Genomic DNA, 15,320 nt, shown 5'->3' with positions numbered 1-15,320 from the left:
ATTTATGTGGCTACTGGCCGTGGGCTCGCTGTGGCAGCAGGGCAGGGTGACCCTGAGGCTGAGCTTCCAGCCCTGAAGAAGTGAAAAGGGCAGTTAAACCTTTCTATGTTCATCCTGTTCCCCGTATAAAACTGTTCTGCTGTACATTCCTGGTGGTTAGGAGTTACTAATTTACCTGTAAGCTATTTTTATTAACCTTTAAAACAAACAGCTCCCCCCACACTCCCCCCAAAACACCCACACCCAACCCTCCTTCTGGTTATTTCTGGTGCCTTACAGAGGGTTTTGTAACGTGTTTCTCCTGCAGTGAAACCCACAGTGCTCAAACGAAGCTAAAAGGGAGATTTGACTCTAAACATTTTATGAACCATGAGTTTAATACTTAGAGGAGGCTTTAGGTCCTAACCCAGCTCTGTATTTTGGTCTGGGTGAGGCTGAGGTGTTTGCTGGCTCTGTTGGGTTTGTTTTAACAGTGAAGTAAGAGGTTAAGAGCTCAGTTTGTGCCTTCAGTGCCATCAGCCCTGGGTGCACAGCAGCCCTGGGGCATGGCACACTCTCCCTTTCCCTGGAGAGCTCTGACCTGTGTGGCTGGGAGAGGAATCACATCAAGGGAGATCACCAGGAGTGAGACAGTTGTGCCCTGGCTCTGGCCGAGCCCTGAGGGGCTGTGACACCCTTGCAGTGCTTTCCCTCAGTGCTGGGCAGTGTTTGGGTGGGGAGCACAGCTCGGTGCCTCTGGGGAAAACCCTTTCTTGTCTCTGCCTTTCACGTCATCCCATCATTCCTGTTTCCCAGCCAGGTATGAGAAATGCTTTAAACAAATGGTGATTTTTTTCTGGCCATTAAGAAAATGCAAAGCAGCTTCTCCAGTTGTCTTGTCATCTCGAGCTCACTTTCAAAATGCTGTAATCAAGCAGTTTTTTATGACAGCCTGAAACAAAAGGAGGCTCAAAGGAATGGGGTGGGAGCCTGAATGTGAGAGGAGATGACACCAAAGGACTTTGTTGCCTCCTCGACATTCAAAGTGCAGAGAAAGTGGCCAAGGCACTAGAAGGCTCAGCTGGAGGTTGGGAAAGCAGGGAACTGCTGGGTTTGGCTGTCTGGGATTCATCCAGGTAACGTGGCAACCAAGGAAGATGTCACTGAGCCAGCACCTCACCCAGTCCGTGGCTGGAATGTCACAGTCTGCTCTTTTGGAATAGGTTAAGAGACATCTCAGGAACTGCTGGTGGAATTGCCAGTGCTGGTTGCTTCCTGCAGATCCCAGGTGATGGCAGGCTTTGGTGAGGGCAGAGCCCTGCTGAGGGACCAGCCTCCATGGAAATGCTTGGCTAAGGAGGACTCTGGAATGCTTTGGGAAATCGATGTTTTTCTGAGTTCCACGGTGCTTTCCAAGGGGGTTTGTGAACTGAGGAAACACCACCTCATGATGCTGTGGCTGACTTGTCCAATCAACTTTCTAAACATCTTCTCCTCCTCAGTGTTGGGCATATTTATTAATTTTGCCTTTTCAGCCCCCTCCCTTCCTCGCTCCCGGGGAAGGAGGTGAGTATTCCTATCCTCATTTTATACTTTAGCAAATGCAGGATTTAATAATTTTTTCCTAGTTCCAAAGCAAACTGCTGGGGGAATGAGAGAGGTAACTTAAGCATCCTGTGCCTCTAACCCCATTAGCAGTTTCCCTGAGGAGGATCAAATCCACAAGTGCACGGATCTGTACTTTGCATATAATTCCCACTCAGCTCAATGCAGTTTCTGTTTACTCATCTGCAGACTGGAAATAATGATAATGCCAACCTGTCAGGCATTATCTGAAGCCTACAGTTGTATAAAAAATGCTAATAGTTGAAGGTGAAAGTCTTGCTGACGGAATGTTGCTCCAGGCAGAAACGGGAGCGGAATCCTCGGGGTCGCCGTGTTGGCTCGTTTGCAAGGGCACCTCAAAGGGAGATGAGCCACGTTTTGTGAGGCCTGCTGGCATTGCTGGGCTGCTCCTGTGTTGCTGGGTTTGTAACTGTCCTTGTTTTGTGTTCCCTCCCCAGAGTCCCCCCCGGAGAGGTGCGGGCAGAGGCGCAGCATGCCCAGCGGGATCCCGGACAAGAACCCCACCATGGAACCCGCGGCCACGACGCCCTTCCGGGTCACGGTCAGTGCCACAGGACCTTAATGAGTGTTACAGGACCTTAATTAATGCTACAGGATCTTAGAGAGTGTTACAGGATCCCAATGAGTGTCGTGAGGTTTTTGCCACCAGGGAGAGGAACTTGCTCACCCCGAGAAAAGAGCTGCAGTGTTTCACTTGCAGTCAAACTGGTTGATGACTTACTTTTAAGTAACTGGGGTGGTGTTGGATACTCTTAGCAACTGTGACATATATCTTGGTTGACATTCAGGTCTTGTTGCTCTATCTGGAGCAGCTCTGGTGAGTTGTTTCGCTTGGGAGACCTTCCTGGAAAGGTTTCCTTGGTGAGTGCCAGTGCAGTGCACTCGTAGATGTATTTACTGGCCTGCAGCTGCAGAGTGTCCTCATCCTCCTACAGAGGGAAAACCTCCTGTAGAAAAACCTGCCATCAGCTCCCAGGACACTGCCAAGCTGTGGTTCCCCAGAGCCTGGGATCCTCTCGCAGCAGGAGCCTAAAGGAGCCATTTGCTATTTGCCATGTCTTTCCATCCCTTTGCCCTGAGGTGCTCTGCTCATCCCTGATTTGCTGTGTGTGAAGAGTGGGAATTGTTTGGGAGTGGAAGGGAGCAGCTCCACTGACAGGACTAGCAGTGCTGCCAAAATCCAACAGGGCACAGGGGGTCTGGCTGCTCCGTGGGAAGGGCACTGCTGTGTCCATTTTACAGGAATAAGGACCCAAGGAATGGGATCTGTTGGTGCTGAGCCCTGGCTCTGTTGCAGCCCAGTTTTGGAGCAGAGTGAGGAGTCTGAGCACAGGACTCCTCTCCCCACTCAGGAGTCTGGGCTGGCTCAGCTTTAGGTGACAGTCCCTGTCATCCTTGGGGACCAGCTCTGGAGTGAGTTAAAAGTCTTTGTTTCTCCTTTAGTTGGAACGTGCACAGTGGGTTTATCACTGATGTAAGTCCTCTCTCTAACTCCTGCAGACTTCTAGAGTGGATCACAGGGATTCTTACCCCAAGGGCTGTGTTATCTAACAAGTAATATCAAATCCAAGGAATGATTTAATTTAGGAGTACACCGAGCTGGCAGATGAAAGCACAGTGGTGGGATCAAAATAGATTTTTAAAAGTGGGCAACAAAGATGCAGCTGGGAGTGTTTGTGGAGGTTTTTTCCTAATGTATCATCAGCCTGGACACATCTCTGGTTAATGCAACAGAATCTGGGGCTCTGTAACCAGCTGAAGTCACCATGTGCTTCTGGGTAACATTTAGGGTAACCTAAGGAATAGTAAAAGAGAAATCTAGGTAGGAATTTAAAAAGAATAAGTTGAAGCATAAAATATCCACAGCTGGAGGTGGATGCTCCCAGTAAGAGCCCCAGCCAAGGCAATCAGCAGGTCCTGTTTTCAGGAGGAAATCATGGATAATCAGCTTGCACACAGGTATTTTTATTGAGAGAAGAGGCAAATGGCCTTGCAGGTGGTTTGCTCCAGACAGGTTTTCTCTGCAGGCCACACCTTCTTTACAGGCTCAGCTGCTGCACAACAAACCCAGGGAGGCAGAACCAGAATTTCAAAGGAAAGACAATGGTGCAATCTAAAAAAATCAGAGCACACCCAGTTCACCTGAGAACATTTGCACTGGTGAATGAGTCACGAGCAGCAGCTTGGACAAGGAGTTGATTTTAGTTCTATAAATTGTACCTTCCAACCATCAGAACCTATCCAGCTCAGTAAGTGAGTGTCTTTGGACCTTAAACAACATACTGCTTGTTGATGAAAAATGCAAAAGATGGGAAAATGTGGATTCTTCACAAGACAGAGGATTTGGAAGTGTTTTTCTGAGTGTACTTTTAGTCAGGGAAAATAAAATGCTGTTTATTCCTTTCCAGTGGTGCATATCCTGCTTTTTGGGGTTTTTTTTAGAGAAGTTACTCCAGCTTTAAGCAGGTTATAGCCCTTGGGAGTGGAACACACGTGGGATGTGGTTGCTTTGAGCAGCTCTGTCGTTCTGTGTGGGTTAAACAAGGGGAGTCATCACACAGGTGACACATGGCCTTTGTCTTCCCCCAGTTAAATTCCACCATCACCTCATCTCTCTGCTGCTCAGCCCTGGGAATGTCACTGCATTAATATGAATGGTTCATTACTGCAGTTCTTAGGGCTGCCCAGATTCCAGCAGATGTCTGACTTAGGAAATACATTCTCCCTCACCTCCCTTCATTAACCAGAGGAACATTAGCAGTCAGTCCACTCCAGCCATGGGGAACAGTAATTAGTGCCTTAGTTTAGTGGGAATGGGATTATTACTTTGGAGCCTGCTGTTGTAGGTTTGGAGATTGTAAGTTTTTTCATATTTTACAGCTGATTGTTCTTCCCTGACATCTCCATCCTTCTGCTCTTGAGTCTCCAGGGGACTGGGAAGCTCAGGAGCCCTTGGATTCAGCTTTTTTAACAGTGTTGAACTCTTCAGTTGCTTTCTTTCATTTCAAAACTAGGGTGGAAATTCAGGAACATCCCTTGGGAGCTCCCTTCCCACACAGAAGTTTGCCAGGCAAGTTACAGTTAATTGGGCATTGTGGTTTTGGAAAACAGGAGCTCATGGTAGTTTCTTGAATTATAGAATATAACCTTGAAATCAAGTCTTGAGATTCCTGTATCTTAATATGTGACCTGCCTGTTCTTACTCCTTCTACTGAAACAAAATTTTTAACTAAGCTTCTTAAACTTGAAAAAAACCTTCCCTAGCCCCAGTTATGCTGTAAAATGATTATTTCCCATGTAAATCCCTCAGTTAACTTCAGGGATCCCAGAGCTCTGCAGGATCTGGATTCCAGGCAATGGATTCCAGACTAACCCAAGTGAACACTCCTGGGAAGTCCCTGCTCCTGCTCTGAGGAACAAGGGCAGTGCCCAGGTTTTAGTCTGTGAGTGGAGAACCAGGAGTGTGTTTCACAGCCCATCTGTAGAAACAGTAGATCTGGTGTGTGTAGCCATAAAACTTAAACATAAGCAGGGAAATTCTGGATTTCTTACATCACAAGCACTCATGGAAGGACTGCCTGTCCTCACAGCCCTGTGTGCAGGAGGCAGCTTTGGAGTTCAGTGGCCCTGTTGGAATCCTTTGTGCTCATCAGGATCCTGCCCCTTGAACAAAGAGACCTAATGAAGGAGTGCTTCAGGAAAAGTCAATATATAAGGACAGGAAGAGAAAGGCAAGGCTTGACTTGGCATGAGATGTCAGTGAAAATGTTTTCTTAGGCAGGGACCCAGAGTTGTCTCCACTGTCAGTGGACAACTGGCAGCAGCTGCTGATCTCAAGTGCTGGAGACACCAACGTGACCAAGGGGAAGTGCTGGAGCCTCCTCTGTGCCCGAGGGAGGTGGGAAAGCCTTGGGTTGGCTGGAATTTACCTTTCAAGGAATAGAGAGGAGCATTGAATCCAAACAGCCTGAGGTGTGGCGTGGGCTAAACCCAAAAACTGTGTGGTATTTTATCCAGCACAGGGCCCAGGGGATGAGAGTCTGCTGAGTGCTAATGAAATCCTCTCACTGTGCCCACCTTGCAGGGGAATCACGAGCAGGGGTGGGTTGCTGAGGCTCCCTGAGTGAGGACTCTCTCCCATCCCATCAAGCACTGCCATCTATTGACTCCTTCTGTTAGAGCCAGATTTATCTGGTTTTCTGGGAAAATATCCCAGGCCAAGCAAAATCCAAATTGCCAAAGAACTTGTGCAGAAAGATTGGACCAAGTGATTGGATGAAGAAACCAGAATGATTCCTTGCTGTTACTCCACCTCACTGAGTGTGCAAGGACCCCCCTTCCAGAGGGAATCAATGTAAAGTGAACTCTGAATATTTTTAAAAGATTTGAAAATGCCTCTCTGCCTTTCCCCCAGAGCTGGTCTGAGGAAGCATCTGTATCCTGTCTTTTACTAGATAGGATTTAGGATTTCTTGTCTCCAGACCTTTAATCCTCAGTTCTGGTATCACCAGGACCATCAAAACCACTTCTGTGCTTCTTGTGGTTGAAGCCACATTGGCTACCAAAAAAAAACCCACCCTCAAACCAAAACACATTGCAGGTCTAAGCTACACAATCCATGGAATTGTGTGAGTTGGATTGGGAAGGAAACAATTCTCAGAGAAGTTTCAAAGGCCAAGCCCAGTGCTGGACACACACTGTCCAGTGGTTCATTATCAGCCAAGAGGATCATTTTCCCAGATCCTCATTTTGCCATTATTATTTCCATCATCACCTGCTTGGTGTCTGTGGTTCTGCACATGGGATGGGATGTCTTGGAGCAGGAGCTCTCCTTCGTGGTCCATGTGTCATTCCTCTGCTTTTCAGGATCTTTAATAATGCAGCATTTATAGTCACAGAGAAATAGGACATTTCTGAGGTGTTGGTTCTCCTCCTGCCTGGAACTGGCCTTGTTCTCCTGCAGTTTTCCTGCCTCTTTGGGCTGGCACACAGCTGAGTGTGCAGTGATACATCCTAAGCTACTCTCATGGCATTCCTCCATCCATCCTGGGTTTAATCCTTGATAAATGAGGTATTAAATACTAATGGCACTAAATGGAAACTCCTGGAGAGATGAAAGTGAGGAGCCCTTCTGCCATTCCTCTTCACTGAACATAATCCTAAATAATGGGATCCAAGTTCAAGCTGCTGTGGACAAGATATTGAAGGATTTTTTTCCCAAGTTTTTGCCTGTCCATAAGACACACTATTTTCCATTTTAATTTTCTTTTTTTTTTTTTTTCTGAAAGCAGTCATGTAAATTATATTATAATGATTTGACTTTGGAGAATTTCTCCTCCTGTGTGATGTGGAGGGTGGAATGGCCCTTCCCTGGGTGTGATCACCCTGGCTTTAATTGAAATGTAATTGTTTACAAACCATTGCAGCTCGAGGGGAAAATTACTGTCATTTTGGGCTGTGGCTGCACACATTAAAGTGTCCCTTCCACAGGGCCTGGATTGAAGGAGAGCAGGAACATTATCACCACTGATATATAAACATCAAGCCATTATCATCAAACTGTCAACTGACTCGGGAGAACCAGTGGCAGTGGCAGCAAGAAATATGGAAATGACTTGGAGAATGGATCTCAGTTCAGTCCCCACTTCAGGAACAGGACGTGCTTGGAAGCTTTGGGTTTGTGAGCATTTTAGGGATTGGAAGAAAAGGAGGTCATTTGGAGTATTTGCAGTTATTTCCAGTCTCACTGGTGCTGTTTACTGAGAACTGGGAGGGCTGATCTTGCTGTCACATCCTTTTTTGTCAGGTGCACCAGCATTCAGACTTTGTGCCTTAAGCATCTTTTTTGGTGCATTTCCAAGCTCTCCACAAAGGGGGTTTGTTCTTAACACCCTCCTTTTCACAGCTGCAAAAACTGAGGGAGAGAAAACTTAAATAACTTTGATTTGCTCACGCACCAAAGCCCAGAAATGTGTGTGTCCTGAGCTGAAATTCCTCATTTCCAATTCCCAGTCCTGGTGTTAACCACGAGCTGAGCTACTCCTAATTACTCCTCTGAAATCCTCCTCAGTTTCAAGAGAATTACAGATTTTCCACCTTGATGCTGTAATGTAAAAATGAGGAAGTGGATTCCTGGCCTCCCCAGTCCTTGTTCCCAGGGCAGACATGCCTGGCTTCCTTCCTTTCTCTGCCAGCAGCCCATATTGTCAAATTTCTAATTGCTTGTTATTTAAATAAGAACCCTCTGTCTGATTTTTCTAAGTCATCTTATTAACATAAATCTGTGAGTATTTTTGTCCTTCAATTTTTGCTTGTACTTCACGAGACGTGGGATAAATTCTGGTTAAGGCATGAAAGATAAATTCTGTCTTAAAAAAGGGGATCTTTTTCCCCTACTCAGTGCTGCATAGCACAGGGACTGGAAAATGAACCTGAGACTGTAAATATATGTTTAATTTGTTGAGTCTGACCTTGTATATATTGAAATTTTTTTTAAGTAAACCTGGAATTTGCAGTTGGGGAGTGCTGGAAGCGTGGAAGGAGATAGGAGGGATTGTCAGATTTCAGCACAGAGCTGCAGTCAAACCACTGTGGATTTATTATGTGCATCAAGCAGGAGACAGGCCTGACAGGATAAAAGACATGGTGCTCTGACCTGCTTCACTGCAAAGGACTCAGCAAGGCAGGGTATGGATTTTTTCCCTTTTTGAACCGAGTGTGTTCCAGGGAGGTCTCTCTCTCAGCTGTCTGAAGGGCAGTTCCACAGAAAGGAAGAGCACAAGGGCTCATCAACAGCTTAATTCACACTCTGAGGCCACTTTTCTTTCAAGGTATTGGTGATCCTGGTGTAGTTTCTGGGGGGTTTTGGCCTGCTTTTGATTGCTATCAGAGTGATGTGGTTGGGGCAGCAGAGGGTTCCACGGGGACAGTGGCAGGGCTGGCCCTGCTCTGGGTGAGGAGGGGATGGGACATGACCTGGTGGTGCTTTGTAGGGCAGAATTAACAGAGCTGGGTCAGCTCCCAAGGGTGAGGATCCACACAGAGCAGAGCCCTGTGTTTAATCTGCCCCGAGAGGGAATGACACGAATCCCTGAATTTCTGTGCCCCGACACCACCAAAAGTGTTCAGGACTGGGGAGAAACTCAAGAGTTTGCTTCCTATGCAGGGCCTGGGCAGTGGATGAACAGGGAAGCTTGTGCTTCCAGGGAAAATAAGGTCAAATGCTGTTTAGTTCTCAGTTGGGAAAGGGGGAAGCAAACACTTCAGCAAGTGTCCTGGCCCTGCAGTGGGGCTAAATTAGCACAATTCCAGTGATTGCCTTCAGCTATTCCAGATGTTTGCACTTTCTCAGCCTCTGGGGACACTGGAGCGATTCCTCTGGGCTGTGTGAAACCCAGAGCTCTGAGAAGGGCTCAGGGTCCCAAAGAGGCCAAATCCTTGGGACTGGGGCAGAATCCTTGTGCAGGAAAGAGAAAGGAAGGGGAGTGAAAGCAGCTCTGAGCTCCCTGTCCCTGAGCAACCTTTTGTAGGCAAATCCTGTGTTGTTCCCCTGATTTCCTGACCCTCCTCTCCAGATCCCTCCCCTCCTGGGGAAGCAGTGTTGGACCCAGATGAGAAATACCACCAGTTCCTGTGTGTTTTCATGGAGAGAGCCCATGGGAGGAATATTTAACATTTAGGCAGTAAGTAGGGCTAATAGGAAATGCTAATTCACTTTTCATTCTTTTGATCAGTGTATATTGAATGATAATTACAGTGATAGTACTTGGCACTTGTGTAGCACCTTTCATCTGGAGCTGTTAAAGTGTTCTGCCAATCTGAATGAATTCAGGCTTGCAGGCACTGTGGGGTTGCAATTTATCATAATGCCTTAAAATAGATGGGGAAACTAAGGCATGGGATGGTTAAATCCCTTTTCCCATCATTCAAAATCCATCTGGAACAGTTGGGGCTGTGCAGTAGTGCTACTGGTCATCTTGTAAGGAGCAAAACCAACTCATGGCATCATTTAAAATGGTGAGAATTATTAAAACTGGTCAGCTGAGTGGCCTTAGCTCTCTAAAACATGTTTGTTTGGCATTTTTGGTGGTAATTTCACAGTTTGATACACACTCAGGTGCTCTGTTGGATTTTTGTCTGTTGCAATTGTTTGAATTCCCCCCACAAAGACAGAGGAACAACCTCAGACTCTCACTGGATTTTTCAGCAACATCCTTGGGTCCATATAACTTCTTGAGAGATTTCCATGTCCAAAGGATGATTTGAACAGAAATGCTCATTTCAAAACTGCTGCAAGAAAAAAATCAGTAACATTTCAGTCTCTTCCTTGGAAGCCCAAATGCAAACAGCCTGGACTAATTGATAGGCTGACTGGAGCTGACTGGTTTCATTGCTGGGGAGGGAATGAAAGGCAGAAAATAAACAAACAAAAGCTTCAATTTGTTTAAACCTCCAGGCACTGAAAACTCTCAGGTTGCTGTTAGCACAGAGCAAAGAGGACCATTAAAATATTCAACGTGACAGTGCCCCCTTTATTTGTTTCTGGGTCACAGATAAAGGATTGTCCTGCAGATATGAAAGGTGGGATAATAAACACATTCCATTCTCCCTCTTTCAGTGGCACTGACATTGTGCTTGCAGAGAACAAGTCAAACAGGGGAAGGTGTTGTCTGGATCTCTTGGAGACCTTCAGTAGAGCAGGAGTGCCCATTTCATCAGGACCTTCATCTCTGAACTTTGCCCATTTGGGAATTAGGGTTGCTTTAGCTCATGGATATTAGGTGTTATCTGAAATATAAATTCATTGCAGTGGAATTAGTAGAAATGTGTGTCATTAATAGAAATGTGTGTCATTGCCACAGTTCACCCTGAATAGTTATCAGTGCATTTCTACCAAGTGTTAAATTCGTTTCTGAGACATATTTTTTCTCACTTGGACTAAACACTTCTCCTTAGTAGCCAAACTAGGCCATAATTTGGGCCATAATCTCTTGGCCTTTCATTGTGGTAGATGGTTCACATGGCACCTGAGTACTTTGATAATAATTAGGGTGCTGTGGCAGCAAATCATGTCAGGGGTGCCCCATCCCAGCTGGAAGTGACCTTGTCTGTGTTGTTTGCCCCCGTGGAAGTGTCAGACTTTGAACTTTAACAGACATGGAAGAGCTCTTGGCCCTTCCTCTGGAGCAGGGCTGCTGAGCTGGATCATTTGGAGAATGTTTGGGAGGTTCCTTCTTCCCCTCCAAACCCCAGCCTGGTGCTGCCTCACGTGAGGCTGTTTCTCCAGGTGGTGACACTGTTGTTCCAAACCAAGTGCAGCTCCTTGGAACAGCAGGTCTGATTCCCTGCTCCCGTGGTGATTCCATGGGCTGGGGAGGCTGCAGTTCAATAACTTCTGCCCCTGGCTCCGGGTGTGAGCACACGAGGTGGCACCACAGCGATTCCTGGAGACTTTTTTCAAACTTTAGTTGCCATGGAAACAAGATTCCCTTTCTCCTCCATGCTGTCACTTCTCCTCAGCGCTGCACTGTGATAAGCAATAGGCTGTGTTTGTCCTCCCCACACCCCATTTTTCCCAGGGAACAGGGATATTCAGGGCTCAGGCATCGAGGAGAACTGGAGAGGGAGCCGGGAAAGCCGGGATGCTTTTCCTGAGCTGCTCAGGTGTTCCCGGGCCTGGCGCTCTGCCAGCAACTTTCTTGTCTTTATCTCCCTCCATAATTACAGTGGATCATATCTTCCCTGCAACATTCTTCAAAGCACCAAGGAAATGAGCTCCAGAACTAATCATGTCTTTATTTCCTGAACGGCTCCGTGTATTCCGAGCGCGGTTCCGCGGGAGGGATTCACAGGGCTCAGCACGACCTGCCCTTGTCCCTCCCTTCATTCCTGCCACTTGCCAGATCATATCCATGTAATTCCCGGGGTGTGACAGGCTGACCTGACTGCAGTGAGTGATCACGTTCACTTTGCTTCACTGGAGCCAGCTCAAGGTTACTTTTACTTGATTTTTTACATGGAAAAGACGAGGGGTGATGGGGACAAGGTGTTCCTGGAGAGGTGCTAATTAGACACAAGAGGGAAAACTGTCACAGTAAGAACAATCCATCACTGTAACAATCTCCTCAGGGAAGGGGTGGGTTCCCAGTGTTGGACACTCCTGAGGTTCAGCAGGACACGGGGCTGGCCCAGCTTGTCCTGGCTGTGCTTTTGCCAGGAAAGGTTGGACCAGCTGGTCCTTGTACCTACCTGTCAAATGTAGAATGTTTGAAGATTTACAAATAGTAATTCAGGTTTTCCTATTATTAAGGGGTGAAGGAGGATCCCTTCATATACATTCCTAGGAAACAAGACCATGGTCCCACTGGTGTGGCCCTGGCTGGGCCTGAGGGGCAGCACCCTGGCCCTGCCTTCAGCCTTCCTTGATAATCAGCAACTGAGTCAAAAATAGTGAAGGAATAAATGAGTGACACTCAAATCTGCCTGTTAGAATTGAACTTTCCTGCTGGGTGACAAAATTCTGCTTTAAAGATAGTAAATCCACTGCTAATAATGAGGCAAGAAATAATCACTGCTAAGACCCAAAAATAGGATCTGTCACTTGCAATGTTTGTCTTATTATTTTGAGGGATAAACCAGCAATAAAACTTAATTTTTGCCTCCAATTCTCAAAGGATATTCTTTTTGGTTTATATCTTTCAATGTGAGTCTTTTTGGGAGCAGAATTGTCACCTGTGCAGTTTCCTGCTGTCTCTCATCACCTTCTTCACCACCTCAATCCAAAGATCAGACACCAAGTATGAGCTTAGGAGGAAAAGGAAAGGAGTAAAGGTGGAAAAAAACTAGCAGGGAGTAGTCCTGCCTTGGTTTGCATTCCTCTCTAAGCTTTCCTACTCAAAAATTCTCTGATCTGTGTGTCCTGAGGGATGGAGAAACTCCTGAAATGTCACATGTGTGTTAGATTTATCCTTTCACCAGAATTTTCCTCCTTTTTACCAAAACTGAAAGGAAAAGGTGAATCCAACTGAAATACTCATTTTTCCAAATTCTCAGGTTGGGACAAATGAACTTCAATATTTGTACAGTGTCTGGGAAATCAGGGAGGCAGACTGGGAAAAAAATGCAGGACTGATGTGTCATCTGAATTGCAGTTGGTATTCCCCAACCTTTGCAAAAGTGAACATTTTTGTTTGATTGCAGCTGTAATTATTGCTGAATACAAATGTTCCAATTTGAGCTTCAGAATTGTGGGGAAAGTCTTTGGAGCCAAAAGAGCATCTGCCTGAAACATGAGTTTCATATTCGAGTGAGTAACTTTTACTGCAGAATTACACAATGAATCCCTCCATTCCAAAGATAATAATAATTTTTTATTCTAAACACATCATCTACCAACTGCTTTTTAAAATTTATTGGCCTGGCAGCTGGTTTTGTGGAAAATGTGTTACTTAAGAGCACACAAGATTTGTCAGTGAAAATGAAGCAGGTTGATGCTGATACCTTGCTGTAGACTTAAAGTTGGCCATCAATATTGTGGAAAATGGGGTTATCTCCTCCAATATTTGCTCTGCTCCAGAGGTTTCAGATGGAAGTGAGCAGGAAGATGCTCAGATACAACATGACATCCACGTGCTGCTCTGAGGCCATAAATCAAAGTAGGGAAAGCAGGGATAAAACACCCTCATGAAACATTTTGCTCTGTATCATTGCAAAAGTGGACTTTAAAAGAGCACAGTAATGTAAAGAGATTTATGGAGATGGTTTTCTCATCTCCCCTGTGTGTTTATTGCTCATCCTGGAGAGCCCTGATACCTGTTTTACCAGGAGCAATGTCTTTGGATGGCAGGACTGCTGGCATAGGAATGAGCACTTGAGGAGTAATCCTGGCTTTGCAGCTTATCTGTGCATAGACAGTGTAGCAAATCTCTTGGACAGCTCTGCCTTCAAACTCATTTCCTCTGTGACCTGCCCAAAGCATCTCTTCTGACAGTGTTTCCTCCCTGCTCTCCCACCTGCACACCCTGGTTTCCCCCTCCTCGGGAGCCGTGTGGAGCCTGGATGTGCCTCTGGAGTCTTTTCAAAGGCATCTTCTCCCGTCTGATACTGGGAAAGAGGTTAATCTGCTTTATATGGAAAAATACCTTTTTTTTTCCCCCCTGCAATAGAAGGGCAGGTTGGTTTATCCCAGCTGTTCCTGGGCAGGTTTTGTAGCTGGTGTAAAGGGCTGAGCACTGTGGCCAGTGACCCGCTGGGGCTGAAGTGCTGCCCTGCAGAAACAGTTCCAAGGTGCAGCTCCTGGGCTCTTTTAGCCTGTGGCAAAAGCACCAAAGGATCCTGGCTCAGGATGGCTCTTGCACTGAGTCACCTGTCAGAGCCAGCAGGACCTTTTGGACAGTTCCACTCCAGGACTTGAAGTCTGAAGAACCTGCAGGTGTTTTCCCTTGGATACCTCCTATAAAGAATCTGATGGGAATGATAGAAACCATCCATCTTCGCAGACTTTGGTTGTTTTTCATGCCTGAATGGGCTCACCAAACATCCAAACAGACATTGCTACCGTGTCCTAGCAGTTCTTTACCTTATCTTCAGTTAAATCCCAACTCTGTGTTGAAAGCAGGATGCCTGTAATGAATCACAGCTGATATGGAGTGTTTAAGTCATTGTTATGCTACAAAAAGTATTGTTGGCGTTTAAATTTATAGGAGTGTGAATAATTTTCTGTCAGCTGGGGATTATCCCTTTTAATTTAAAAAGCACTTCTTCTCTCCAGATCTGAATATTTGCCTGATTGGAATCTGTTGTTCTCTGTTGTAAAACCGATCTCCTGTGTCAACAGTGGGGGGAGACTGAACGTGGAACCCACTACACTTATTGAAAGGCAAACACTTAAAACTGTGTAATGAACAATGGAAGGATTTGTTTTCAAAGTGCTGAGTAATGGTTTAGCTGTGGATCTGCTGGATCTGGAGGAGGCTTTGAGGAGGGACAGTTCATCCCCACCAAAAACATCCTGGGCTTCCCTGCATGACATGATAAAGGCAAACAGAGTCTCAACAACCCTGGCGTGTTGTCAGGTGGTTTTGGTGTTCCCCTCTCCTTCCTGGCTGGAGGAAACTCAATCTCCAAAGCTTCCATGAAGACCAGCTTGCTTTAACCATTAAGGTTAAATGCCTTATTTTTCTTTTTCATAAATAGCAGCATGAATGACTCTCTCCTAGAGGCCGTAGATGTTGGGATGTTCCCTCAGGTTTTCCTTGATGATCCAAGGAGAAGCAGAGGCTTGGGATGACCATAAGTCTGGTTTCAGGAGCTGGAAAACATCTCCTGCAAGGTGTCACCTGGTCTGTTCTCCTTTGTGAGGCTGGCACTGCCCTGGAGGTGCTCTGCTCCTGCCAGGATTGTCTCCCTAAAGACAAAGGAATTTTGTGTAAGGACAGTTTGTCCTCTGGGTTGGGTGACTCCACTGTGCCAGTTAAATAAGGAAACTGTTCCACCCCACTGAAATCCTTCCTCAGGTGCCATCCTTGCCATCCTGGCTGTTCCCAGCCCTGCTGTCCTTGGGTGAATCCCTGGCTTTGTTCCTCAGGGTTCCCTGCATTCTCCCTGTGTCTCTGTTTCCGCATTGTTCATCCCTGATTGCTCAATTACCCTTCTCTGCCTTCTGAAGGAATATTTATCTGTCTTGTTTGGATATGAAATGTTGACAGTCTGATAAT

At 46.2% G+C, this 15,320-nt stretch overlaps 1 protein-coding gene across 7 annotated transcripts in view; it reads left to right on the top strand.

Moving 5' to 3' along the window:
* The window catches only part of DAB2IP (DAB2 interacting protein), a 200,536-nt gene that overhangs the window by 74,692 nt on the left and 110,524 nt on the right, over nucleotides 1–15,320 (top strand). For all 7 annotated transcript variants that reach the window (XM_032708472.1, XM_032708469.1, XM_032708470.1 and 4 more), the window contains one exon: nucleotides 2,043–2,146. In XM_032708472.1, the coding sequence (XP_032564363.1) occupies nucleotides 2,043–2,146 (104 nt within the window). The remainder of the gene's footprint in view (nucleotides 1–2,042; nucleotides 2,147–15,320) is intronic.

The sequence above is a fragment of the Chiroxiphia lanceolata genome, chromosome 21 (assembly GCF_009829145.1).
Source record: "Chiroxiphia lanceolata isolate bChiLan1 chromosome 21, bChiLan1.pri, whole genome shotgun sequence".
NCBI lineage: Eukaryota > Metazoa > Chordata > Aves > Passeriformes > Pipridae > Chiroxiphia > Chiroxiphia lanceolata.
This window is presented reverse-complemented; position numbering and strand designations above follow the sequence as displayed.